This window comes from Hippoglossus hippoglossus, chromosome 1 (genome assembly GCF_009819705.1).
Source record: "Hippoglossus hippoglossus isolate fHipHip1 chromosome 1, fHipHip1.pri, whole genome shotgun sequence".
Taxonomy (NCBI): Eukaryota; Metazoa; Chordata; class Actinopteri; order Pleuronectiformes; family Pleuronectidae; genus Hippoglossus; species Hippoglossus hippoglossus.
In genome coordinates this window covers 7,236,383-7,264,347 of record NC_047151.1, presented here as the reverse complement: position 1 = coordinate 7,264,347, position 27,965 = coordinate 7,236,383, and the positions used below count along the sequence as shown (strand labels likewise).

The window sequence follows — 27,965 nt, the reverse complement described above, 5'->3', positions numbered from 1 at the left end:
TCAGGACACAACATCAGATCAAAACAATGACCACAAAAGGCTCTGAGCTGAGGCAAGTTCATTTTAATCAACACTTGCTAAATAATTTATAGAAAACAGCTTTGTATCGTCTCAAAAGCATTCAGTTACAGAGGGGAGAGATGAAGAGTCGGATTGAGGGGTGGAGTAACCTGTCTTCTCTATGTGTCTGTTGGGAAATGAAGTAATTCAATCATCAAATCAGCCAATCAGAGTCCACTCTAGGGCAAAGATGCTTTACTCACCATTCATTGGTTCAACATCATTGATCAAGCAACATTCAATATATTTTTGATTAACAATGCACTAAATAAGGCTACTAATGTCTTTCAATTGTGTTCCCATAAGTTATAGTCTTAAGTAAACAGATATAATGATTGACAGAGCTTGTGGGAGCATGTGCTGGGGATTCAGCAGAAACAATAATGAACGTTCAGCCACTGAAACATCAGGTCACAAGCATCATCTGTCTGAAGCAACTAGATGCCTACAATATTCAACAGAGGCCATTAAAGGCAGGGTTGGTAATTTTTTGAAATCCTCTTCTCGTCCTGATAGCCATCAATAAATATAGTTGTTTGTAGGAAATAAAGAAAAAAAGCCTGGGTCTGTGGACCTCGCACGACTTAATGAAATGATTGGCTGGTGTGCCTGTCTGTCACTAACGGATCTGCCTGTCTGCGAGCCCCCTGTTCGTGGCGTCACAACACGTGACCGGGGTCTTCACAAGTCGGGGAGACATTCCCCTCTGAAGCAGAGACGTTAGCCAGAAGTTAGTGAGCTAGTCACAAAAAAGTTGTCTATTAGCGTTGTAAGTCAGTGAGCTTTCATGTGCTTCAGGGCCATAGCTTTGTTGAGAGGGACAATGGGAGGGGGTGGGATGTATCTGTGATATGGTGTAGCCAGCTTCTCCAGGATTACCAACCCTAGCTTTAAGACTGTCCAGTTAAAACGATAACAGAGGCACAGACTATTTAAAGCTCCTAGTTTGACATGATTCAAAATCTCATTGACGTTAAGTAACTGCATTTACACCATAGTCGCATGGAGGAGTGAGTAAAGATTTGACAAATGGTAAAAGACACTTTTTTGCCAAGCCATAATTCTTTTAAAATTGTTTTTCTTTATGTCTGTTTTCACTGCCCTGCCGTCACACTCTGAATCTGTCGACATCCGGATGCAAGGTCCGGATGTGTGTGAGATGAGTTAGTGGGAAATTTTAGTCAAGTCAAACTGGAGAACGCACACAGCCACCAAGTCACACGGAATAAACATCAACCATCTGAAATGAGGAACACACAGCACCGTCACTGGAAACACATATTTAGTTTTTACACAATTGAAGCTGGACACTGTGTCAGATGGAGGGGGGGTTGTTAAGAAAAAGTGAAATGCTTTAAGGAGGAATAGTTTGACTGCCACACGGAGGATATGGAGACAAGAGGAGGTGAAGTGAGAGTCAGGCAGCTCTTATCTGTCTTATCTCTAACAATACAGCTGAATATATTTGTGTGTTTGTGATCATCAGCTCCCCTTCATTAAGCGCCTGTGTCTCGCTGTAGAGGTGCTCTACTTCGGATGATGGGCTGACGACTGAGTGGATCACCTTGAGCCTGTTACTGTGGGGCTTGAGGCCAGTGTAGGAGGGGGCTCACAGGAGGGGAGGTCAGACTGTAGATAGAGGTGTGGTCTGCAAAGAGGGGGCAGAGGGAGGGAAGTCCTGCAGGGAGGGAGATCACTTGTTTGGGGGCTTGTACGGTTCCAGAAGCTGCTTAGAGAACGTGTTAACCTTGTCGGCACCTCGAACTTCATGGGGCAGCAGCGGCAACTTGACTATGTGGAAATCTTCATAAAGGTCCTCCATCTGTAGAGAGAGGACAGGCCATGAAAAAGGACAATAACATGTTACACTTATTAAATATGTTGGTTTCAATAATGCATCTGTATTTTAACAGCTTTGAACACAAACTACTGTCTCGTACCTGGTCTAAATACTTGGACTGGATTTTATGGCGGGCTTCACACATTTTACATGGCCTCTCTGTCTCAGGGAAAACAAGTTGGTTGACGATGACGTTGTGCGTGTCGATGTGGCACTTGGCCAGCTCCTGGATGAGCCGCTCCGTCTCGTACAGGGAGAGGAACTCAGCGATACAAACACAGATGAAGGTGGTCTGTTCCTAATGGAGGGGAAAGAAACGGAGAAGGGTTACACTCATGTACAGAAAAGCTTTAAAACAACTACTAAAAACGCTAGGGTTGGTAATCCTGGAAAAGCTAGCATGAGCCGGCCACACTTTGAAAAAATGCAACCGATACATCCCCTCCCATAAGCCCTCAGATTTGTGAATGCGTAAAAGAATCTCCAAATGTGTAATGAGATTTGTGAATTTGTACATGGATCTGAAAATTGTATTTAGTGTGTGTAAACAGATTTGAAAATGTGTTTAAAAAATATCTTCAAATGTATATTTAAAATCCGTGTGTGTGTAATCGGGATTTGGAAATGGGTAAAGAAAATATCTTAAAATATGTATTCAGATTTGAGAGTGTATTTATATCTGTAAATGTAAATCAGTGGACAGGTTGATATGGAAATGGGATTGTCTACTAGTACTAAAGCAATTTCTGGGAAAAACTTTATAAACATTCATTCTTAAATGACAATTTTTAGTCATTGTGTCATGAAAACATTATCTAGTATACAGAGAGCTGAAACTGTGTTGTTGATAGTCCTCTTGTCACAATACTACATGTCCCACCATTGTACACAGGCGTACAGTAGGACGGGTTGGGAGGCTGCACCAACAAAGCACGTGCCCCACGTGTATATGCTGCATAAATGCACACAGCTCAGTGATGAGAAGGTTTACATTAGAAGTGGCTGTTCTAGATCACTAAATGTTAAATTGGTTTTAATAACATAATGAGTGGATTAGATCCTTTTCTCCACCTGCTTCAAGTTATCATCACTATCAATTAACACTACTGGCACCACTTCTTCACTTAAATGATGGTGGGAACCAGCTAGAGAGCTGGAAAGCCTTTGGGCTCCGCTACAGCAACACCTCAATGGAGGAGCCCAGGTCTGTAAAGTGTAGTATGACAAGCCCAGTGTATATGCACGCAAGCACAACGAAACAAAACCCTGCAACATAAAAGCAACTGCACAGTAACACTTGTTATCTTAAAGAGAAAGTAATGTGATTGTATAATAACTACAAGTGCTGTGTATCTATGTGACTTACAGGGTCTTTGAACTGCTCACTGACTGAGCGGATGACAGGCAGCGTCTCTTCAAGCTTCGAGGCAAGCTGGTCTGCGTTCATGTCACCCAGACCGAGCATGTTACACATCTACAAACAATGAGAGAAACAGAGAGAACCTTGTTTTCATTGCAAAAGAAAACGTTTCATGACAACCCCAAATATAATGTCATTGCGGCTTTTTCCATTCATCTATTTGTTTTACTATTTCAATTGAAAGCTCATCAGCAGCCCATCTCACTTACCTGTGAGATGAAAGGGCTGATCTGGTTCTTGATCTGCATGAGACGACCCAGCCCACGCTCCACAATGGTGGGGAAGTTAAGCAGCCGCAGTGTGTGGCCAGTGGGGGCAGTGTCAAAGACCACCACTGAGAAGTTCATTCCTTTCACTAACCTGAGGCACAGGAAGACAATTGTATAACTCACAACTGGACAACTTTTCTTTATGGACTCCATCATACTAGACTAAAAGGTAAATTCAGCGGTGGATCAGTGCTGCTTGTAGGAAAATGTGCTTTGGTTTTGTATCGACCAGGAGATCTCACCTCATGACCTCTGCGTAGCTCATGGCCTCATCGATGCCAGGGAAGGCACTCATGGCTTCCTGCATCATCTTCTTGCCCATGCTGAGCATGTTGTCCTCTTCGAAGAACTCATCAGGCAGCTCTGCTACACCCAGGCTAGGGTCAATCTCCTGCACTCACACACAACACAAACACAGAAACACAAACACAAATTGACACGCATACCAAAAAACATGTTTGAAACTGCCTGCAAATGTTTTTTGGGCCTCTGGGGATTCCGTTTGTTACACAACGATGGTTTGTGCTTTTGAGACCCAGATGTGGAACTGACCATCCTCATGACACAGAAGAGATACTGATCTCATGCGCGAAACTTCATTTTCCAAACAGAGCATAAAGAAACCTCTTTAATAACAGATATAGCTATGATTCTATCTACTTGTTTTAGGAGACTTTTAAAATGTGATAGGGGGGGGGGGGGGCATTACGATTTTAACTGCTGCTTATACACATACATGGTCAGAGAATCACTGTTGTTTAGTCAGTTTTAATTTCATCAATCAGAGGTTATATTTGTGAACACACCGATAAATCTCAGATGGCGACAGTTATTTTTAATCAATAATCCATGTTTGTATAATTTATTTAACTCCATATCTGGGCTTTAGGCTGCTAACTCAGTTGATACAAGGTAAAGATATTGGATACATGGATGGATGGAGATAAAATGTGCAAGAATTTGTTTTTCTGTAGCAATAATAAAAAAGGAAAGTATTTTCTAAATTTCTCCCCCACCAAGAGCAGAACTGATAACAGCAAAGCGTTTCCAATTGGACCAGTTAAACAGCGGGTTTTGGAAACCATCCCTAATGGTGTCAAAAATCGAATTGAGTCCAAATTAGCTGCTTTAGTTTCAGGGTCATGGTATTGTACATGCTGGCTCATTATGTCACACTCTCATTTTGTTACTGGGTCTCTTGAATAGAAAGAGTGCCTGTTAATGTTGAACCATCTGAACCTTTCCTGCAATGACAAGTCAAAATATCTCCTGTAAAAATGTTTTACAGTATTGATATAATTCTAGCTTTTAAACAATGTTAAATATTTAGTAACTTGAGGGCTGAGTGCACAATAAATCCATCTTTGTTGATTGTGTAGCTTTTTCTATGACTTTGACTTAACTGTGGATTTTTCATACAACTTATTTTTATTGTAGAAATTAGATTACTCTACCACCCAACTTGTACAGACACTCCTTACTCTGTCTGCGACATGTTCCTGTTCTTTTTGCAGGTTGACTCACCATCGCAAAGAGGTTTTCATAGCCCTTGACCTTGGTCGGCACCTTTGAGAACTTCTGGTCAAAAGCATCAGAGATGTTATGGGCAGGATCTGTGGAGATGATCAGGACACTCTCCCTCACCGCAGCCAGCTGGACAGCCAAACTACAGCTGAACAAATGAGACAGACGAGACACGTTGGTACAGCAGGTGTAGACAACAGTGGTTAAAGTTCCATGTTGTATGTGGTACTGATAATAACATTGAAATCGGACTGAGACTTTGTTGTTACGCCGTTGTTAAGCACCTTAAATGTTCTTTTCCTAAGCCGCATTATGTATATTCATTAATTTGATCAATTTATTTGATATAAAGAGTGCTCATTAATCCAAAGACAAAACACTGCACATGAGCCAGAGTTACATGTTTAAACTATTTTCATCTATTGTCCAAAAAAAAAGTTCCGATACAATCAAAGCCCTAGTTATGTGTAAAAATCTACATAAGATAAAGTACAATGTTTACATGTGATCACACGTTTGTTTTGTTATAATCCGCATCTTAATACATTTTACTGAGGTTAGAAAGTTGTTGTTGCATTTACTGAACGTTTCTGCGTGGGCATCACATCCACAATACTTCAATGATGTGTATTTAACGCCTTTAACATTGAATATTCCTAATGACATTTTAAGAATTGCTCGGTGAGTCTTGGCAGCTGTAGTTAATGCAAGATAGCAAGCTAGTATGTAGGCTAGTGTATCCTCAAGAAAGTAGTCCATTATCGTCTTTTAGCCACAATGCTAATGCTAAGTCTATTTAACACGGTTTAGATAGATCTTCCATTGAACATGGAAATAAACAGCTTGTCAATGTCAAACCGCAGCGGAATGACCACACACACACTGACAGGCGCATGTGTCAATTGGCTAAAGTTAGCAAGTGACAGTGCTAGACAGCGATCAACCAGCCGGCAAACTGTCAACTAACTCAGGGATGACTGACTGACGTTTAACACAACGCTAATATCAATATAGCTCAATGCTAACACGTCTTCGGATAGTGAGCTAACTCCCATCTAATTCTTGTTCTGGGGAAACTGCGCGGTGGACTCGTTTACTCACACTGATCCACGTCAACTAGTAATACAGGCTAAAGCTAGCTGCGTTAGCTAGCGAGTCAAAGCCTGGAGGCGACGAGCGGTTCTCTTCCACTCACCTACAAGTCGTTTTACCGACACCTCCCTTGCCTCCCACAAATATCCACTTGAGGGATTTCTGCTCGATGATGTTCTTCAGAGTTGGTTCTAACGGCTCCACGTCAGGAGCATCTTCGAATTCGTCTTCCACAGAAGCTGCCATCTTGTCTGTGTACACTGCACCGTGCGGCAGTGAGGACAAGCCTAAACCGTGGCAGCGTAGAGGCACTTCCGGTGTCAACAGGAACTGCCACTGATATGGAAATGCGGCCTTTGTTGCCACACTGTTTAAAGGCAGCTGTCACAGTTGCGCCACTGTCTGAGAGCAACTGAAGCTGTTTGTGATTTTTTTCAATGAGATATATATACTGGTTTATGAAAGTTTATTAGATAGTTTGAAAGCTCTGGGGGTTGGATTCCAAATGAATCAAGAAGAGTTCCACATCTATCAGATCCATATGCATGATCTTGGTGTCTGTGGATAGGTAAGAACTCAAAGACTGTATTAGTAACAGTGTGACAATAAACTGTGATAAACCAAAGGAGAAATGTACATATTTATCCTTGCCTTAAATTCGACATAAGATGGTGAATAGCTCCATGATAGCAATGATGCACAGAGATGCCACTGCTCATGTAGCAATTTATTGACTACAACTGTACCAAAGTAGATGGAAATACCTCAAAGCAACAAAGTGTTCAGTAACGGTAGGACCAGGCACACTCCATTTATATTTATGATTTAATATCTCCATGATTTCTTCGGCTTTCAAAAAAAATATCATTATGTTATTTGTTCTGTGCCGCTGTCAGGAGTCTGAAGTGTGGCACAGGCACATCTTATAAATGATCAGTAGACAAAAATAAAAGAATTAACATGGCATGGCCCCTTAAAATGCTTATAAATATTATTAAAGTTTAACTAAACCCCTTAAACATAAAGAAAGTAGAAAAGACTAAAACAGATGTGAAGGGATGACACCATAACTGTACGCAGCGTCTCAACCAATCCATGGCCCAGAACAATAACAAGTAAGTTCACAACTAGTCCAAATCTCCCTGAGAGTCACAAACAGCGGTAGTTGCTCTCAGTGGATAAACAGTATATACAGTCTATGGTGGCAGCAAAGGCCGCTGCCTCCAAACAAAGGTGGGAGCTGCCGCGGCAGGTGCCCTAATGCAGCCTGGCAGCAGTGGGATTTCAAGTTTTAGTTTAATGACACAAAACAAAGGCAAAGCATCAACAGCATTGAAGCAGAATCGGTACAAATATGACAAAGAAATCAGCCACATATAAGAGCGTGTTTCACAAAACAAGTGGAGAAATACAGATCAATTAGTCTTGGTGCTCAGAACAGTAACACGCTGATAAACATTAACATAAACTACGTATGAATCTCAGTGAGTAAGTCACAAACAGCGGTGGTAACTCTGACAGCTGCCTCAAATCGCGGCAGCTGCCTTTACATATCAGTAGCAGTTTCTGCTGCCACCGGAAGTGCCTCTACGAGCTGCCGCTGCCACGATTTGAGCTTCTGTCTCTCCCGTGCGGCTCCTGAGAGGGGACGAACCCGGATGTAGAGATGCATTCACCGACACTCGGAGTTTTGGGTCTAAACGCGACTGTGGCAGTGGTTTAAAAACATGAATGTTTCGGAATAACGATAAATACCATAAGTTCTTAAAATATACCCATGTTTGAAAGTAAAATAAGACAGCAACAAGAAGCAGTGACAACAAATAGCTTTGTGGTCAGTGTGAGGGATGTATCCTAATTGTTATTCTGCGTCAGAGTTTATGACAAACTACCTCTAAACGTCTATTAGGGGAGGGGCCAGAATGAACAGCACAGTGAACATTTCAAAAACCAGGTGGCGGTAGTGAGTCTTTCCTCCTGACCTTATTAGGGCCCTAGCAACAACAGTGCAAAGGCCCTACTGCTTTTCATTTGATTATCATCAGGCAAATGAATCACATTTTTGACGGCTTGAACATTCTCGAAAACTCACCAAACTTTGCGGGCGCATCAGGCCTGGTGAAAATGTACATATTCTGGAGTAATTTGAAATGGGCGTGGCAAAATGGCTCAACAGAACCACCTACAAACACAGCCCCTGAGTTTGCTTTCACCGATTCACTGTTATCCTCCTGCCTGGAGCCGTGCTATCCCTTTAAGCTTTTACATATAGAGCTATGAGAGCATCACATACAAAAAACAAATGTCACATGAAACAAAAGCAGAAACTTTCTGCAAAATCTTAAACACCGTTACACGGTCAGATGCTATTTTAGACAAAACACTTCTCGTATTAAAAATACATTTGAAATGGCACAATCGGTCAAACATTTCCCTTTGGTTTTTCATTTGGGAGTTGACATGTTTTTTTGCTGTAAAACATTAATTAATTTGTTACATTTTAAACCCAGAGGAGAGTTGAAAAGTCGGCAATGTGCTGAAAATGCTGCCATATACATTGAAACCACAGCCCACATGACTTGAATGCAGCACAACCCTCGAGGGGCTGATGGGGTCTTAACAATGACTGTTTAGCTTCACTGATACCAGATATTTACTTTACTTTTAGGGGGAGTGCTTGTGACAGGAAGGCTGGAATATTCAAGAGTAGTGACACAGAGTGATTAAGTAGCATGTATATATATATATATTTATATAAGAGTAGAGTATCTTTTTATTCAGTCATGAAAACATTATACATAGTATACACATAGTTGACATTCTATGTAAAAAGAGAGTGAAAATACACAGGCAGAAGCATGATGCTTATATATGCCTGTCCTACATTACTGTCCATCCAATTCATCATCCAGATATAAACAAAGCAAAACAAACTGATTATTCACACTTGTAACCCTCAAAAATAGCATCATGATGTAATGCATCTCTAGATTTGTACAGGATTGCTGTCTTTAAAAGTAAACAGTGCACATGAAAATAAAAACAAAACAATAAACTAAGGATAGGCGTTACATTGTCCACTCATTGGTTGTCTGGTTGCCAAGTGATGTTGCTGAGAAAAAATTCCCAGAGGGAAATTTATTAGATTCTGCTTAAAGCCATGTACAGCACATGCAATGTCTCACTTAATTAAAGGTGCCTCAATAGCAGCATAAAATACATATTGTGCATATTGAAACCAAGCTGCAGCCGGTGATGAGAGAAACATTCACTTACATGAACATGTACATGCTGTAACCACAGGAGAAGACACTTTCCTCCATAAACAACTCTTCATGGCTTCACTCGTCCCCACTTCTGCGCTGCCGTTATACCTTTTGCTCTTAATCTTTCTAGATCCATCACCTCTGTCTCTGATCTCCAGGCAGTGCCAAGCCAGAATCTTTATGTGTGCTGTCTGAGGTCTCACACACTCCATTCCACTGGGAAAGGAGCAACTTCGCACTTGGTCCGATCTTTCGCAGTCTGTCTGCCGCAGCCAGCGAGGCCAGAAAGCTGGGCTCAGGTCCTTCCACTGGTAGGTTAGTTCACACGTGGCAGAGCGTAGCAGCCAGGATCGAACCGAACTGGCGACATCTGGAGGAACAGGACCCAAATCTAGACCTGCAGCTTCCTTCTCCAGCTTGTGGTGATGGTTTGCTGCAGCCTCTTTCAGCTCTGGAGGAGGATTCAGGTTAGTGGGTGATTTGCCAGGCGGTGTGTCTCCATGCAGCAAAAGCCGCCTATCACCGTCACCCTCAGTGGCCTCAGGTGGCTTCTCTATAGACGTCCAGAAGGGGTGGAAAGAGCGTCCAAGAAGACGCGGGAGGCGAGAAGGCCGGCGGTGTCTGGGTTTGGGCATGTCCTGGTAATCCTCCATGTTTGTCAGCAGAGTGTATGGACGCATTGGCTGCGAGAAGGACAGGAGACTGGCTCTCAGCATAAGAAATGGTGAATCAAAGCGTGAATCCTCCTGGTCTTGAGGGTTTGAAAGCTGATTCTGTGTTGACATATTAGAAGTAAGAGCTTCAAATCCATGTAGAAGGAGGGACACAGAAAATCCAGCAGAGACAGACACAGTTGAATGCTCCAGACATGATCCTGTGTCTGTATGATTAAACAGAGGAATGTAAAAATCGTTCCTCTAATCTTCCTCTGGCTGCTTCAGGGACTCAGTGTACTCAACACCAGACATCCTTGAGCTCTTAACCAACAACATACTGAAAATGATGGCCTTATCACACAAACAGCAGGCGTATTATGAAGTATGGCCAGAGCCCAACCGAAGCTCCCACTTCTCCTTCAAGGCTCTAACTCACCAGAGTGAAAAGAAATACAGCACGGCTCTACTTTGGTTTGGTTTCATGTAAATGTGTTGATTGCCAGAATTAGGAACAGAAAAAAAAGTGTTTACATATTTCACACAAAGCAGGAAACAAGACAGGAAGAAGCATGATTTGACCTGGATTAAGTGGAGCTGTGTCACCAACCCCAGACACAAGATCTTCAGAAACAACAGATGAAGAGTTTTCTAACACAAAGACGACACTGAGATCGGTTAGAAAACAAGCTCCAGGGAAAATTCACTTCATGGCGGCGAAGAGAAAAACATGTGAAAAAGAGGACGGATGAAACATGTTTGCAGGACAATGTCCCGTTTATTCTCATTTACACAAAATCAAATTTCTTCTTCGAAGGCCTGCGATGGTGTGATATCAAATATATGTTCAACTGTAAACTCTTGTTCACATCGACATTAGAATAATACATTTCATAAATACATCCACATAAAGTTGTACTTACAGAAAGGTACGAACAGCAAAATTAACTAAGAAATACTGCATACGAGTTGATCAGGCACTAGTTCTGTAGTGTCAGGTTTTACTGTGTGTGTGTGTGTGTGTGTGTGTGTGTGTGTGTGTGTGTGTGTGTGTGTGTGTGTGTGTGTGTGTGTGTGTGTGTGTGTGTGTGTGTGTGTGTGTGTGTGTGTGTGTGTGTGTGTGTGTACTTTCAGAGATAACCTGACTTGGCCCAGCCTGTCTGTATGTTTAGCCTTCCACTTCCCCACACTCAGAGTGAAAAAAGCTGGTCATGTGATCTGTCCTCTTGCTGGCTTGCCGGTGGCGGCGGTCTGGACGCTGCAGGCGGCATGCTGCGGGTCCCCTGGCTGCTGTGGTCTGCCACCTTTGCCCGATCCTCCAGAAACATATCAAATTCTGCAAGAGATGTTTACAGTTAAAAGGTGTGTGTTTGTTTACGTATGAACACACATAACAGAGCAGGATCTTCAAAACATATTTAAAATTAAATGGCGGTGATGCGGCCAGCTACACACCTTCACTGGACACTCCCTCGCACACTGAGGACTGCTGCCCCTGCATGTCCAAACACAAGAAAACACAAAGGCTAAAGATCACATCATACTGTTATCAATCACTCTCCCTCCTAACACCCACAGCGTTAGTTCCATAGAAAACTGTATATAACCTCACCATATCGCAGGATAACCACTTGTCAATATTGTTCTGCGGAGAGTTTTTCGTCTGTGGCATCTAAGGGGAAAAGTATTCAAGAGACAGACATGAGGACACTGTGTTGTAGCTATGTATACAAACAGAAATACACTTTGTACTCTCAAAATAAATCTTCTCTTCACATCCTGGTGTGTGTGTTACTGAGGTTCACTCACTCCTCCTGTGACCTGCAACCTGGTGTCCAGAGCTCCGGCGAGGCCTTCCACTGCTCCTGGGTCCTCATATCTGACACTGGACACACCCATCAGGGACATATTGTAATGATGCAATGTGGGTTATATTTAGGTGAATAGGAACTGACCAGGATCAAACCATGGACATTACATTTCTGTGACATGCACTGTTACCATAAGTCTTTACTTGTTATTAGGGATGGACTTTTTTTATGTGATGCAGTTAAGAAAAAATCTAAATCAGCAACGTCACAAAAATATCTTGGCCTAATACTTCACTTATATATTCAAGGCTGCACACAAATATACAAAACACATGTTCCTCTTTGCCCCCATTTCAGACCTGGTATTAATATCTGTCCTGAGTGATCCTAAGTGAACACACCCATATGTATCCTAAATGCGTCCTGAGATCCAATCACATCTCCCATTCGGAGGTGGTCTGGGACGCATGTGGCCACCTACTCTGCTGACGTCCTCTGACTTGCTACAGTTTCCCAATGATTCAAACGTATTTTTAAGTTTCTCAGTTTCCATATCCTGATTTGTTTGTGGCCACAATATCAACACTGACCACCACACAATGATTGATACCTTTCTTAAATTGGTCAAAATCTTTCTTTATAGCACTGGTCCATGAGATTCATTCAGACCCTCCTGATCTCTCTCTACCTCCCTCATGCCGACACAAACACAAACATTGTCATTTCAACAACATGTTTTTTTCTTCTCAAACAGAAATGATGCACAATGATTATTTGCTTATAGAGCAGGAAAGTGAGATACGATCACAGGTGGTCACAGGAGACACATTCAGGACGCACTTTTGTGCCACGTGTGAACAGAGGAACTTCATAATATCGACTTGTGACTGGATCTCTCAGGGCGGATGTTAATACCAGGTCTGAGCAGGTCCTGTCTGTCACCAGTTACTGTAGCACCACTCACCTTTTCCTCTGATCAGCCAGGGAGCTGCCTCTGGTCTGAGCAAACATGTCAAACTCCTCCTCCTCTTCTGAAAGGTAGAGGGTTCACTCATGAAGTCACAACTCAATGTAACAACAGCCAAGATTTTGTAATGCATCCTGTAGTCTTTGCAAAACATTACTCACAAGCAAACAAATGGACACAGGTGAAAACATAACCTCCTTGGCGGAGGTAATAATAAAACCCTTCTGACTGATCCTCTCTCCACATACAGATCACATGGTACAACAATGCATTTTTTTTTAGGATTTACTCTGTGGATCCACTGTTGCTTTTCCTACTATGTATGCCACCCATGTAATGTCCAGCCACAACATCCTGTTTTTACCAGACAAACAACAAATAATAAACGCTAGACTTTAGTTACAAGAGATCATTCATGTAGATTTGCTGTTGCAAAATACGGCACATACAGTATGAGGTTAAGGTCATACAGCGTTGACTCACTGTGAGGGGCCGGTTGCCTCTGATTGGTGGAGGTGCTTTCTGTTGGTTGGCTGGTTGTTGTGATGACAGCAGGTTGGCTGAGAGTGGGCGGCTGTGGGCTGACGTCGATGAGGCTCGTACTGCTGGCAGAGCTCTGCTGAGAGGAGGACACAGCCCACTGGGTGTGAGTAATCTCTTACAGCTCACGTGACAAAGAAAAGAAGTTTACACCTCACAGCTTTTTGGGAAATGCAGTAGTGCGTTCATTATTTCAAACAAAAGAGGAAGACAACATCTGTCATCGTACCTGCTGAGGACTTGAGATCTGGGCCTTGTTAAGTCTGTCAAACCTAAAATACAAACATAATACAACGAACGTGAAATTAAACAAGATACATACAGCTTATTTAAAACGAGCCCTGTCTGACTCATTTAAAACAGCAAAAGCTCGGCTGCAGCTCACCTCTCGTAGCGGATGAAGGCGTTGTTGAGGTCATCGTTGACCACGAGCAGCTCTTCCATAAACCCTTCATCCAGCAGCTGGGGGATGAGCTCCACCACCCGAGTCTGCATGTTCTTACACACAGAGTACAGCTGCTGCTCACGGAGAGGGAGAGAAAAGTCAAGATCGTTATTAATCCTTCATGTTGAATCCAGACCAAGAAATGTGTTTTAAGATGAATGTTATTGACTTTTTTGGTGTAGCCAGTTTTCCTGCCACATCTATATTTCACATAAATCACTAGTTCCTACAATTCCCAGCATTATTTTTGACTACAACACGAGAGGGAATCTGATTGTGCGTTCACAGAAAATGTAGTTCCCAACTGGGAAAAGTCACATGAACGCCACCTCTAGTTTGAAAAACAACTCAGGAAGTCGATGAAATGTTGTAAACGAGTTGCTGACATGATCACTTTTAAACCAATTAACATCATTTTACATTCAGCTCCAAAAAAGCAGCTACTAAAGTTAGCTTGTCACATTTCTGTCACTTGCAAACTACACGCTCATCTCTCATAAACACCAGACTTTTTAGCCATTTCAGATGTTTTTCTGTTTAACATGCACATTTTAAGCTATTTATATATCTGTCACACCTAATCCAATTTTCTTTGCCCTTCGTTATTATGCAAATATTGGAAGGAGATATCAAGACGTTGCTTAAACGTTCAAAATATGTCTACAGTGTCCATGTTTGTTCCACATTCCAACTTCAAAGCACATGATCACAACAAAGGCAGAACACTGACTTCACAACTCAGGGAAAAGGACCTTTCTTCTGACTCCTTACTCTGAAGATAAAAAGTGGACCGTCAGGATTAATAGATCACAAACTACAAAAGAAGACCAGTTATGTGGTACATGTCCTCACTGATGATTGTTTTTAACAGTGTTGAAACGGTGGGGGCATGTTTTCTCCTTCTGTCACACTATGATAAGACATGCTAGACCATTGTGACACATAAAGTACAGACTTGTAGCAGCTCCGTATCATCAGGCTTGCTCTGTCCAGGTACGAGCTCATTCAGCATTTCAGACATCACTGTGAGATTCCCCTTCACCAGCGCCAGCTCGCTCCGCAGCTTCTGCTCCTGGATAAATGCAAAGAAAACTAAACACGGCCATTTTACAGTTTGTTTGTTTGTTTTTTGCTAACTGTTAAGGTTAACAGTGATACAAGCAACACAGTTATTATTCAAGTCTGATTTGACTTGTCATAGCAGGAAATAAACAGATGGAATTAACATTGTTAACACTGGCTCTACTCCAGCATTCACTGCAATACAATGAAACAACAGACAATGTTATAACAGTAGTTTAAAAGTTTAAAAGTATCTATTCAGCTTCAGTTTCAGCCAACACATTAAAAGATTAGTTAAATCAATTTGATTGACAGAATGCTATTTTTATTCTGAAAACAAATGCTAAAATACTCTCTCGTCTCTACTTGTGAAATTAATTGTTTTGTGTTTTGCACTGTTTGTCAGACAAAATAAAGAAATTCAAATGTCACATTTGGTTTTGGGAAATTGTGGTAGAAAATGTCAGATTCTTATTTTATTTTTTTTAAACAAGCCCTTAATTGATTAGTCAAGAAAATTAGATAGGAAAATAATCAGTGGTTAATCAGCTAAAGAGTAAATCCTCCAGATAATATAAAGATTAGTTGAACTCCTAGACCTGATTAAAGATTTGTATAAATGGTGTTCCAGAGGCTACTTTTAAAGTGAAACTGCACAATTTAATGTGTTTTTCGAGCTGTAAACTAAATGATATGACTGTTCTTTGATTAAATACATTAATGTTGGTTTTAATAACAAATGCATTAACAAATATTTAAATAAATCTACATTTATGGGTTGAACATGGCTCATAATATCACCCAGCCCTTGCAGGGCCAATGTTAGAGTCAACACTAGCTGACAGCTGTTATTTGGCAGTGGTACCTGTTGTGCAGACAGCGATGCTGGTCTCTCGTTGGGCTCAACTGGAGGTGAAGCGTTCAGAGTGGTCGCCTCTGAGGGAGCCTGTGGTTGTGACTGAGGTGCGGGAGGAGCGACAGCTGTCGTGTCAGGAGTCTCGTTTTCTGGGATACTCTGCGAGATGAAGGCAGAGAGGTCCAGCATATTTAGATACACACGTGTCTGTTTTGATTTGATGTGGTACTTATAAAATCTGCAAGCAGTCTCACCCTGTTTGGAGTGTGGATCGGGGACAGAGCGTCCAGGTCCGTCATGGGGAACTCCAGACCTCGCCTCCTCAAGTCGTCATACACATACACCACCCCAGCCAAAGAAGGAGAGCTGCGAAATGCATCCGCCCAGGACTGGAGATGGGAGCGAGAGCATATGAGGCCACATAGTAAGAATGAATGAATCTTCCGTCCAACACAGTAAACAGTCCAAAACAAAGATCACATGTGAAGAGGAAGAAAAGCAACATGGAGCGAGAAGAGACAGAAATGATCCTTTAGCATTAACAAGCCTGATTCTGTCTAAAGTTATCATTCCTGCTCGTCTGTGATTACAAACAACTGGTTCTGACCATGAAGCACAGAGATGCACGAAGCTATTTAAATGACAAAGAATACTGAAGATTACACTGTTGTACATGACTGCAGACATAATAGAGTTGAACATGACCCTCATGATACAGCTGAAGACATTGTTAAACCACATACAGCAAGAACTTGTAAGAACGTTTATTTTCTAAGCTTTTTGTCAAATGTGCTGGAACGAGGGTCACTTTCTCTTTGCTCAAAGCTATAGTGTTAACAGTAATCAGGAATTGTTTATGGAAGTTGGACATATATTTGTCCCCTCTCTGTAAAATGTGGCCCCTTTATGACACCTGATTTACAAAAATCAGAGATATTCCACTGAGCTGCTAGTTGGACAAAATATGAGGAATTGTGGTCTGTGAAAATGCGTCGGGTATGTATGTCATATATGACATCTTTTCACACATGAATATTACTTGAATATTAAATGAAACAAGCAGCAAATTAATTCATAATAGAGAAAATCATTAGTTGCAGTAGACAGTTTCTATCACACTGTCCCCTGAAGGAAGCATCCCCTTACCTGTATGAGGCTGAGCACCCTGTCATGGAGGGCAGTGGGTGGGTTATTTTTGGGCAGAATGGAACGAACCAAAACCCCTTCAATGAACTCCTGCGATGCCACGAGGACATGGAAGCGGTGGCCGCAGTTCTTCACACAAGCCTCAAGAACCTGTGAGACCCATGAGATAAAGAGACATATTTAAATCAAAATCAAAACGTAAAAATAAAGCTTTGGTCGTCATGTTCTCATTATGAATGTTGATCCACTATAAGCATGTGCACTGAAACCATTGCCTCTAGACCACCAGCCAATCAGGAGCTGATCTCATGAACAAATTCATAAAACATTTATATACAATGACCTACAGATGATTAACTCACAGTAAGGGCCAACATGATCTCTCTGAAGTTCTTGTTTCCTACGATCCTCTTCTTTAGAGCTTTGACTGCATCTTTGGGACTAACAGGGAGAACAAACTTTGCATCAGGTGATCATTGAACATTTATTTCCATGTTGATATTCTAAAAATAAAAAACAGGCAATAATCATTAACAAAAACAGAAAAATAGGTTTTCTGTTGCAGAAGCACTAATGAAAGTAGTGCTGTTCATGATTCAAATGTTCAATGAACGACAATAATGTCTATTAGTAAATAAAAACGTTTTACTGTAGACATCTAACTACAACAAACACACTTTAGACTTAGAGTGACATTCTTCATAGCATCACAAACCAAATGGCAAAACAACTATAAAAAATGGTCTTTAATGTAATAATAAGAGCCAGCGCCAAAGAAAAGAATGTAACTGTAAAGGTAAAACTGTGATACAGTGTAATAACTCATCAGAAAGGTTGGGCAGTGTGCACCAGATCATGAGACCGTGCTGGGTGGCCTGGATTTGCCTCTTTCACCAGTAATCATGATACTGACTTGTACTGAGAGGTCAAGAACAGGACAATCTCAGTCTCCACTGGCTCGTCTGCTCCACTGGAGAGATAAAGACCAAAAATAACTTAGCAGAGGAAACCACATCATCCCTACCCCTCGTCCGTCTCATTGATGATGTCACATATCTCTATGTTGAGCCCCCAGTCCTCCGAATGCAGAGCGCCGCCGGTTGCTCTTTCTGTCAACAGAGGGACAATCAAGAGAAGTTACAGTAATACTACTGACATGGGAACAGACACGTCACAATAACCAGAAGAGATACTCCCACTATCAAGATAACTGAGTCATAACAGGAAGTCATTTTAGTTGGTCTTTTTAAGGATTATTTTATAAATAATTTGAGGATAAATGAGTTAATTTAGACAGATATGTGTGTTATGATTCATATCATTAAATTAAATGGTTAATTTGAAACAGTGCCAACGCTGTGATTAATTATATTATATTAAGACAGGAAGCAGGATCACCACATGACCGTTTCAAGGTCTGCCTTCATAAGAGGTGCTTTTATTGTCATATCCCTGGATCTTGCACAAAAGTTCACATTTCCAGTTCTGATTACTTGAGGTTACAATAAAAAATCTGACAATTTAGTTTCAAATCTTAAGTATTTTTACAAAAAAATAAATGTTAGTTAAAAAATATGCTTAAGTTTGAATTTAACCTTTTTTGGTGACTTGGCCAAAGTATAAATCAGCTGTGAGCACAACGCTGAATGTCACCCTGTTGAACTTGATGGCAAACAGTGGCTTATTTATGTGTGGTTTAGCCGGTATTTATGCATGGTGCATTATGCATGGTGCATTATGCATGCTCCACCAACTCCTGATGGAAACATCTGGCTCTGTTGCTGCTAAACACTTCACTATGTTCACCAAGTAGTCGCTAACTTTGTCCAAATATAGTTGCTGGCCAGAAAACCAAAACAACTACAGATAACTTCAAAGTCAGTTTCTCCATATTCATATAAAATGCTCACTAGCTACGCTTAAACAAAAGTATCTTAAAGTAGTGAAGGCACTTTGTAGTTTGGCTTTCTTGAAGAAATTGTACTTTCTTGATTCTTGTTGTTCTGGGTTTGTACCCTCATGGTTGAATGCACTTATTGTAAGTCGATTTGGATAAAAGCGTCAGCTTGTAATGTAATGAAGGTCTGCTGCTCTTCAAAAAAGTTGGCTGCCTTGCTATAGACACATTTCATTCACTAGATCCAGATTGTTATTTGGATATGCACCAAATTGCACACAGTCATAAATATCGGTCCTCTAAACATGTCAGCTTTATTTTCTTGATACTGCTGACTAACAGACAAACTTAATTTTCCTCGGTATCGGTCTGTCTGCCTGTCTGCCTGTCTGCCTGCCTGCCTGCCTGCCTGCCTGCCTGTCTGTCTGTCTATCAAACAAATGAATATGAAAACACAACCTGGAGTTAATTAAGGCAGCATACTCCAAGATATAAGATATTCTAGAGTTTTTCCTGAATTATACATTTCCCATAATACAGCAAAAAAATCCATCAGTTTATAGCTGCAGTGCCAAAAAGAAAATGTAATCTTCAAACCTAAGCCGAAATAACCTTGATGATAATTTAAACTGTAAAGCAAAGAAAACAATCGACAGTGTTATTATGGGAACTGCACTGCCGGTTGAGAGAATAGGTTTTCACCTCTGACATAAAAAGTTTAGCAATCAAAGCCAGCTTTCTTTGCCCTCCACCCCTCACAGGCTCCTCATAATCTCCTTCATTCCTTTCCACCAACACAGCCCTCAAGAAAAACCTTCATCACTGCCTTTCTCAATCCCATCAGGTTCCCTCCCCTCTCCACCCTGCTGCTGCTGCCTCCACTTCATGTGACTGTCAGCTGCTTCTGTTCTCCTTTGCCTCAGAAGGAGCTGAAGCCACTCGGAAATGTATGTGCTAGAAAGTGAGAGAGGTTGAGAGGAAAGAAGGAAGAGGAAGGTCGGCTTGAGATCAGATGGGTGTGTCATACTCTCTCACTACTCATCACTGTCCTCATGACACCAGTAGCTGCTGCTGGCCTCCAGTGGTTTCACACAACAACAAAAAAATCACCCTCAATTCAATTTTATTTGTATTGCACCCAATCAAAACATATATTGCCTCAAGGCACTTTACATTGTACGGTTGAGACCTTTCAAAATGAAAGAGCAGCCCTTTAGTGACAGAGGAGAGATGTGCGTCGACCGGTTGGGGTGAGAGGGGAAGAATGGGGGAGGGAGGAAGGGGGCTGGCAAAGAGGGGAGAGAGAGAGAGAGAGAGAGAGAGAGAGAGAGAGAGAGAGAGAGAGAGAGAGAGAGAGAGAGCACCCTGCCGCCATCACTGAGGAAATATATCTGCTTTAAAACTTGCACGACCTCTCATTTCCTTCTTGAACCGGAGCAGCGATGTTCTAACTGTTGTGAGGCTGTAGCCTCACTCAGCACATCTGTGACTGAGGAAGTGAGCGGAAGCAACAGGCGGCTCTCTGATTCGCCACGGCAGCTGTCACTTTGCCACAGCGACCAATGGCATTCAAGACTCCGAGAACCGAGGCCCGCCTCCGCTGCGTCATTTTCTCTTCAGACTTTTCTTTTACGTTTCTGTCATTATGAAACATTTAGGAATATGAAAGCTAGAAATAAAAGCGTGTTTCAGTCACTTTAAGCACCGTGGGTGTGGTTATAACAGTTATATAAATTAATCTACTGACGTTTATTTATTCCAGCAGCTCAACGACTAACATTTACACATTAAGTTTGAAAAGCAAAGCGACTCACCGATTCTCTGGCCGACGGGCGTGGAGAAGGGGTTTCCTATGAGAAACTCCATCTTCTCCCCGAGTGAAAACATGCCGGCAGACTGGGTCCACAGCGCTCGAGTGAAGAGCTAAAGGCTGAGCTGCTGCAGCCTGTGTTGTTTCCTCTCGGATCTCAGCGAACACCGCTGCCTCTGAGACGCGCTGGCCCTGTGAGCGGTCACGTGAAAACACACAGAGCCAGGAAACAGCATCAACACACACCGCTGCCCTGTGATCACATCACTTTTCACACACACACACACACACACACACACACACACACACACACACACACACACACACACACACACACACACACACAGAGGATTAAGACGCTCAAGGTTCGATTTTCAGGCCCCAAGTAAAACAAATATATAAAAACATTCAGAAGTCTTCAGGAGTAAAAATAAGTAAAATCAATTATATTCCCCAAAAAACTGTTAAAGGAAGGTTAATTTGTTTAGGACTTTTTTAAGTAAGGCCATTCGAGGTGCTTTTAAAAGACTTCATGGTAAATTGTAAAAGCAACATATACTATACTACAAATAAGAAGTACAGAGAAATCAAATAGAGAATAGAATACATTTTATATATATAAACAACATTAAAAAAATGAGAAACACAAAAGTGAAAGCAACCGCGCAATGTAAGAAATGGGTAAATATTTGATTTCAATTAGAGGTCATGGCAAACAGGAAAGTCTTCAGCATTTAATTTAAAGAACTGAGAGTTGCAGCAGACCTGCAGTCAATTCACTGGATGCTTGTTCCTAATATATTTAGTATTTAGTATTATACTAAGTATTTAGTTTTGAGTCCTTAAAAGGAGAAATTCCACAGTTTAAAACTAATTCAAAGGCCTTTCAACCCTTAAATGTAAGCACTGAAGCAACTTACCTAAGTAAAGTATGGGTATTTCAAAATTGTACTTCAGGTGTTGAACTATGGGCCGGTTGTAAGAACATATTTTTTTTGTATGTATATGTTTCTTTAAAACCTTAATCGTTGACTTTAGCTGTCAAATGAATGGACATAGACTTGAATATTTTGTTCTGAAACAAAGAGTGAATGAGAAATATAAAGTTACATAAAATAACCACAAATACCTGAAAAGTGTACTTAAATGTATTGAGTTACTTTGTACTATATTTCAAATCCAAGCATCATTATAACTGCACTTGAAGTTTGACTTTACCTTTTCCTCTATCTGGTAAAACAAAATGAATCAACCACCATCGACCTTTTGTCTTTTTCATTCCCATCTCAAATTGCCTGAAGATAACCTAACAAAGAGATCAATTCTACACAGTTAGAAATGAGAGAGAGATCTGATTATTTGCTTAATCAGCTTGAAAAGATTTTATTCAAAGAAATGTTAAACAGGCTATAACTCCCTGGGGGACTCATATATCATATTTCTTTAAACAATGTGAAAACAAATACACTACAGCTACCTTTGATTGCAGCACCAATACCTACAGCTTTGCAACAACCCATGAGAGCCATTTATATAACGATTTGTGTTATTATATCTTCATTCCCACACTGGTCTTTTACAGGAGAAAATAAATGTTAGAGAAAATGTTTGATTCTGAACTGGTTGTTGTACACAGAGCCACTGGAGTTTGCTGAGCTGTTAACAAAAAAAAAATAAGACGTTTGCTCTGGCAGATTTTCATTCTAATCTTTCACAAGCTTATCCTCTCATCTACAGTGTGTCGACTTTCGTAAGTCTGTTTATTGCCTAACTACTAAATTCTTCTCAGAATGTGCTTCCTCACAACAAAAGTCTTATGACATTTTTGTCAGTGTTGTTGCGTGCTCTCTGTTGTGGATCCTTCAAAACAAAGTTACAAAGTGCTTCACAATAAAACAGATGATGCAACTAAATAAAACACTATGAATAGTTTCAACCATTGCAGTAGTTCAGAATATGCCAGTCTTAAGAAGAGATACTTAGTTTGTCTGCCTGAGATCTCCAGGCATCAATCATGAAACATATTAAAAAGGTACATTGTCACTCTTAAATACATGTGTTCTCATTTCATGCAAATCTAGTCTTATTTTTACATGCATACATTCTCAGTCTCACATATATTGTAAATATCTCATATCTATATACAGTGCACACTGTGGTTAGTTAGTAGAAATTCCAAATTATGAAACCACAGATAATTCCCTTACCTGTCTGTGCTGTGTCTTACAGTAATACCACATTTATGAGAGTAGCACCACCTTGTGTCGTTTTATGTATCCTGCATCACATCAGAAAATATAAGTGAGTTATACCTCTTATATAAAGAGGAGCAGTCACTTACTGAAAATAGAAATAATATGTTAAAAGCTAGTGACCATATATGTAATTCTCTGTTCTCTGATGTTGTCTGAGAGAGATGTGGTACAACATGTAACAATAACGTCCTTACTTGGACAAGCTGTACAAGCCACCTCTACTTGTTTCACACATAAACACATAGTAGAGGTTTGTCTACAGAAATGACTATTTCCTCTGAATTATTATACTGTTGTTTTTTGCTTTTGTATCTCTTTCTATTTTATCCTTTAATTCGTCTGCAATCCTTGTTATTATAAAAGCTTGTAATATACACATACATATTGTCATTCGTACATGCATACGCAAAACAAATCAAACATGTATATATAAATGTTTATATTGCCTACTCTTTTTGTATACCATATCTTCCGATATACGTATAAATGGTCTAACCTGCACAACATATCCACATTTGGACACGTTTATCCCAATATCTCCTTATACTTATTTACAAATCGTTGTTTACATGCTCGAGCAATCATCCTGTGCCAATTCACTTTACTCAATAACATTTCTATATCTTATCTGATCTGATCTTTGCCGTCTTTTGTGTATTTATGCAGTGTCAGCACTAGGTGGCAGCATTGAATCTAAATGTGATAGGAAGTGATAGCTCTGTGATCTGTGTAGTTGTGTTTTATTTTGCTCCTGACACACAACCCCACTTTATGGACATGGTGTATTTCTGAAGTGGTGAAATAATGACAGTCAAGTTGATATACATACTCTCTTACTTGAGGGAATCTCCTCTTATGTGATCCTGATTGAGGACTTGAGTTGTAGTAAGAGTTGCATCCATAACCTGTGTCTCAGAGAGGAATGTATGTCACAATAAATTGAAAGTAAGAGCAAAGCCTGTGCTGTTATGTACAGTATAGCCCTGATACTTTTTCAGATTCAAACCTGTGATTGTTACGTTTGTGGGCATCTTGGTTGTATGTGTCCCCAAACCACAATCCGGTTTCTCAAGTAAATAACAATCATGATAATGTCTGGAGAATGGCGTGAGAAACAGACTACTGCCAATTACCGATGTCATGTCTGAACACGCACACCTGTTCACAAACAACTCCATGTTTAAATTCCATGTCTTTCTGCTGCTTAAAAACACATGTCTAACAGTCCAACATCAAAACACTTGGATTGAACACTGATTGCTCTTATTGAACAGCAACTAACATGTTCTGTCTGTGACGATGTAAACTTAGTGACCTTTAAGTTCCTCAGGGTTCTGGTCCACAGATTCTTTAAGGCCTTTATTGTTTTTATGATCCTTGCGTGTGAATAGTTTTTACTGTTCGTTCTCATACATTACCATCATGAATAGATTCTATACATACATCTACAACTTGCACAGTCTATTTCTGCAGACTTTACGCATTGTGGGTGGAGTAGATCATAAAGAGTCCGATTAGACAGCCCAGAGGGGTGAGGATGAGAAAAACCAGTGTGTTGTCTCTTTGCTCCTGGCTGTAAACGGCCTGGCATGAAACAGAAACTCAAAACCCTCACGCCATTGTATGCACAATGAGAGGTCTGTATCAGGCCTCTGTGGACAATGACATGCATGTTTCCTGTATATATATTAGCCTGCCGCAGAAGAAACAGCCACATAGCTGAAAATAACACTAAGGAAACATCTTATTTTTGTGATTATTATTATTATTATTATTATTATTATTATTATTATATAATTAGCATGTTGTCTTCAATGTTTTGTATTCTTGTTTTCCTTTTTCCTATTTGTGAAGCTAATAATTATAATTGATTTATATAGCACCTTTCAAAACAGTTGTTCAAAGTGCTTCACAGTGACAACAAATTAAAACAAGAATACAAAACAAGACAACAAGCAAAACAATAAAATATCAAAGGCAGCAGATAAAATAATACATCATTTAAAAGCAAGGTGAAAAGGAAAAAGATGAGGTAAATATAGGTAATAGCTAAAGAACAGTAAAGGCAATTGTGTAAAAGTACATTTTGGACGGTTTAAAAACACACAGTGAAGTTTCTTTACCAAAGTATTCTAAAGTGTTAGAACCTTGACACCTTCGGTCGTCACTCTTGACCAAGTAACATCTAACATGCCCTTATCAGAAGATCAAAAGATATTATAAGATATTCTTTTTTAATAAAAGAGACCAGAGTGATGGGAAATACAGAATGTTTCCAGTGGGTTATCTCAGTGGTTGTGTTTGACCCGGGCTTTCAACTGATTTAACTGTGCAGTCTATCTGTGCAAATTCAATATCATCCATATGTTTTACTGTTTATATTTTGTTAACATATTGCTGTTTTTTTCCTCCTAGTTCCTTGTGTTTATATTGAATTTTGTATTTATTTATTACCTTTACTGTTTATTTCACCATTCCGCTTTTGCTGCTGTATCACAGTAAATGTACTCCATTGTGGTACTATTAAAGGATTATCTTATCTTATCTTAACGTAACTTAACTCATCTTTTCTTAGCTTTACTTATCCTAACTTATCTTACCGTAACTTATCTAATCTTAACTTATCTTAACGTAGCTTATCTTAACTTAACTCATCTCATCTTTTATTCTTTTAGCTCATCTTATTTGACCTTAACATATCTTACCTTAACTTAAAACTATGCCTGGGGGGGAAATGTGTAGAAAACGACACATGAGCACGAGCTGCCACAAAATCACGCACGGCCATGGAAGCAACCAGGAAATTGCATGCATGTATGTAGAAAATGCACTTTGCCTGTGTATGTGTGTGTGTGTGTGTGTGTGTGTGTGTGTGTGTGTGTTTGCGTATGTGCGTGCGTGCGTGTGTGGTTGCACTGGTTGTAAAGTGATCCCTCCTACTCCCGCTGGGTCGTTGTGCAGAGGAGGGGCGAAGAGGAGGAGGAGGAGGAGGAAGAAGAAGCAGAAGCAGAAGCAGAAGCAGGAAGGCAGAGAGAGAGAGAGAGAGAGAGAGGTAGGGAGTCAGGCTGTGAATGCTAACGAGCCCCGTTCGTAACCACACGCAGCTCCGTGGGTCGGCTTCGATAAAAACCAACCCGTGAAGCAATGGAGAGGACCGAGGAGCAGCGTTAGAAACACCTACTATGCGCCAGTGCCGCGTCCGCCCCGCAGGCGTGCAGCAGCCTCACCGTCGTCGGCACGTTTGATACGAAGAAGAAGAAAAGAAAAAAAACCACAACGTCTTTTTTTCCGCTGAGTGAAATGTGTCGCTGCTGCTCCGGACTCTCATTCTGACAATGGAGATTGAAAATATCGTGGCCAACACGGTTCTCCTGAAGGCGAGAGAAGGTAAGAGCCATTTAAATGTGTTTTTGTTGTGTTCACCCACCACCACCACCACCTCCACCACCTCAGCGGCTCGGTCACGGTAGAGCCCGGAGCTGTCGGCGGCAGCAGCCGTCCTCCTCCTCCTCCTCCTCCTCTTCCTCGCTGGGATTTACGCTTCCTCCGTCTCCTCATCCCCTTTGCGCAGCGCTTTGTCTCCGGGCAAAAACACGGAGCATACTGGGTAGTAAACCATCAGCTTGTAGCCACCACCACCACCACCACCAGCAGCAGCTCACATATATGTGTTATTGCACCGGGCAGGTTAACACCGGGCCCGCGAAGCAGCGGGGCTGACGAGGGGGATGAACAACGCAGGGAGTGTTTGCAGCACCGCGCGTTGCGTTAGAGGCTGTGTCGAGTGGATTTTCTCACACAAGCACCATTGTTTTTTTTTGTGTGGCTATTTACAATGTAAGACGATTTGACGGGCACCGAACTGTGTCCTCGCCACACGACGGTGGAGGTGGAGGCAGTTCAATGTGCGCAGTGGGGCTGCGAGCCTCGTCCTTACCTGTCATTGTAGGTCTGCGTTCGAAGCCTCGTTATGGAGGTGGAAGTGAACGTGTGGTTTGACTTGACGCGAGAATGATGTGCTGCTTTTCAGCTGGGATGGAATCGTAATCTTGTGATAATGGTGGGTTTAGGTCTAGAGGGGTAGTGGGGGGTGTACAGCCCACCACCACCACCGTGTAGCCCCGGCGGCTACCGCTGCTCGGTGGGCCGGTGATGCCACAGCAGCTCACCTGGAGGTGGTGAAAAAAAGAAGGAGAGGAGGAGGAGGCGAGTATCCATCTGTTTTCCAGGAGGTGGCAGAGCAGAGAGGCTGCTCGGTGGCCTGTGAGTGGGCGCAAGGTGGGTGTTCAATACTGGATCAGCACCCAGAGGGGAGAGAGAGGGAGAGAGAGGGAGGAGGGGGTGTTATTACTGCTCAACGATTTCCACTCGTGTTTTTTCCTCTTTCCAATCGGACTGGACAGCAGCAGCAGCAGCGCTGGTGTATATGGTCCCAGAGTATATTGTGCAACTTGATCCATTTTGCTTTTACATACATCCATCGCTCCAGGGGTCGTGGTTCAGCGCGCGCACACACACACACACACACACACACACACACACACACACACACGCACACACACACACACACAGAGGCCCTCCCTGCCTAAAAGGCTCACATTTTATTCAGTGTGCGTCGTCAGCTCAAGACTAAACACTGCTGTGAAATGGATTGTTCACAGCACCACTCAATCCGTTTCATAGCAGCAAACAGCAGCTCCCTTCGAGGCAGCGGGCTTTCCTTTACCTGCCGTCAAATGGTGCCAGGCATTGTCATGAGTGTTGTTGTTGCACCGATCAGCTCTACAGGCTCGATACCTGTCACAATCTGTGGTCACCAGCGGCTCCAGAATGCCCTCAGTGATAGATCTGACGGTATGAAGCATTCAGAGAGGGGCAGGAGCCTGGTGTCTCTCAACGTGAGGCCCCAGAATCACTAAAACATCTGTTGTGAGATCAGTTGCTTTTTTAATAGAAGATTGTGATTTTGATAAGTTTGGAATCATTGGAGTTGTCATTGTTTTTTATGTTATGTGAGGGAATTTGATTATTAGACTAATCAGTAAAGAAAAT

The 27,965-nt window shown here is 41.4% G+C and overlaps 4 protein-coding genes across 10 annotated transcripts in view; 1 reads left to right on the top strand and 3 right to left on the bottom strand.

Annotated features, from left to right (window-relative positions):
* Positions 1-47: 47 nt before the first annotated feature.
* Positions 48-6,498, bottom strand: get3 (guided entry of tail-anchored proteins factor 3, ATPase). 2 transcript variants are annotated; one of them, XR_004614095.1, is made up of 8 exons: positions 6,309-6,498; positions 5,114-5,261; positions 3,832-3,980; positions 3,530-3,680; positions 3,267-3,374; positions 2,001-2,198; positions 780-1,882; positions 48-707 (listed from the first exon to the last, which is right to left on the bottom strand). XR_004614095.1 is itself a non-coding variant. In XM_034587673.1 (7 exons), the coding sequence occupies exons 1-7, from the start codon at positions 6,449-6,451 to the stop codon at positions 1,754-1,756; spliced, it is 1,026 nt and encodes a 341-aa protein (XP_034443564.1). In that variant the 5' UTR covers positions 6,452-6,498; the 3' UTR covers positions 48-1,753. The 2 variants fall into 2 exon arrangements, 1 of the variants encoding a protein (XP_034443564.1); XM_034587673.1 differs by having other exon boundaries at positions 48-1,882.
* Positions 6,499-9,253: 2,755 nt separating this feature from the next.
* Positions 9,254-10,847, bottom strand: LOC117762933 (noggin-like). The gene is made up of 2 exons (XM_034587691.1): positions 10,325-10,847; positions 9,254-10,238 (listed from the first exon to the last, which is right to left on the bottom strand). The coding sequence occupies exon 2, from the start codon at positions 10,185-10,187 to the stop codon at positions 9,474-9,476; it is 714 nt and encodes a 237-aa protein (XP_034443582.1). The 5' UTR covers positions 10,188-10,238; positions 10,325-10,847; the 3' UTR covers positions 9,254-9,473.
* A 29-nt stretch (positions 10,848-10,876) lies between these two features.
* On the bottom strand, positions 10,877-20,850 carry LOC117762903 (target of Myb protein 1-like). 3 transcript variants are annotated; one of them, XR_004614092.1, is made up of 16 exons: positions 20,663-20,850; positions 17,976-18,060; positions 17,314-17,392; positions 16,952-17,101; positions 16,060-16,194; positions 15,815-15,964; positions 14,843-14,959; positions 13,828-13,961; positions 13,672-13,714; positions 13,386-13,521; positions 12,900-12,966; positions 11,934-12,009; positions 11,737-11,796; positions 11,580-11,619; positions 11,251-11,460; positions 10,877-11,172 (listed from the first exon to the last, which is right to left on the bottom strand). XR_004614092.1 is itself a non-coding variant. In XM_034587635.1 (15 exons), exons 1-15 carry the CDS (start codon positions 20,733-20,735, stop codon positions 11,315-11,317), a joined length of 1,491 nt encoding a protein of 496 aa, XP_034443526.1. In that variant the 5' UTR covers positions 20,736-20,850; the 3' UTR covers positions 10,877-11,314. The 3 variants fall into 3 exon arrangements, 2 of the variants coding, with proteins under 2 accessions (XP_034443526.1, XP_034443537.1); XM_034587635.1 differs by having other exon boundaries at positions 10,877-11,460; XM_034587646.1 differs by having other exon boundaries at positions 10,877-11,460; positions 13,386-13,518.
* A 5,015-nt stretch (positions 20,851-25,865) lies between these two features.
* The window catches only part of grk4 (G protein-coupled receptor kinase 4), a 46,789-nt gene continuing 44,689 nt past the window's right edge, over positions 25,866-27,965 (top strand). Inside the window, exons 1-2 of one of the 4 annotated variants that reach the window (XM_034587595.1) lie at positions 25,890-25,935; positions 26,160-26,300. In XM_034587595.1, coding sequence (XP_034443486.1) covers positions 26,249-26,300 — 52 coding nt within the window. In that variant the 5' untranslated portion in view covers positions 25,890-25,935; positions 26,160-26,248. Of the gene's footprint in view, positions 26,301-27,965 lie in introns of all 4 variants that reach the window. The other 3 variants (XM_034587614.1, XM_034587604.1, XM_034587623.1) reach the window with 3 other exon arrangements.